The following is a 321-nucleotide window of genomic DNA, read 5'->3' on the forward strand; positions in this document are numbered from 1 at the left end:
ATGGATAGAGATGTGGAGCGAATGTGCAGAGGTTTTCATGGCTGTCAAGTCACGGGACAGTATTCACCACCCTTACCAATGCAGACGACGGAACCACCCACGGAACCGAGGCAGGATGTGGCAGTCAACTTAATGGGACCTATGCCCGGTGGGGAGAATTTGTTAGCGGATGTTGATTACTACAGTCGTTGTTTCGAGGTAGTAGTCATGAAGTCAACTACTACACACAGGATCATCGCTGCCCTGATGGGCATTTTTGCTCGATTTGGAGTCCCCTACACCTTAAAGACTGATAACAGTGCGCAGTTCGTGAGTGGATAA

General features: G+C 49.2%; 1 protein-coding gene across 1 annotated transcript; it reads left to right on the forward strand.

The window, feature by feature from the left end:
* Nucleotides 1-321, forward strand: LOC138010148 (uncharacterized). The gene has a single exon (XM_068857094.1). The coding sequence runs from the start codon at nucleotides 1-3 to the stop codon at nucleotides 319-321; it is 321 nt and encodes a 106-aa protein (XP_068713195.1).

The sequence above is a fragment of the Montipora foliosa genome, chromosome 7 (genome assembly GCF_036669935.1).
Source record: "Montipora foliosa isolate CH-2021 chromosome 7, ASM3666993v2, whole genome shotgun sequence".
Taxonomy (NCBI): domain Eukaryota; kingdom Metazoa; phylum Cnidaria; class Anthozoa; order Scleractinia; family Acroporidae; genus Montipora; species Montipora foliosa.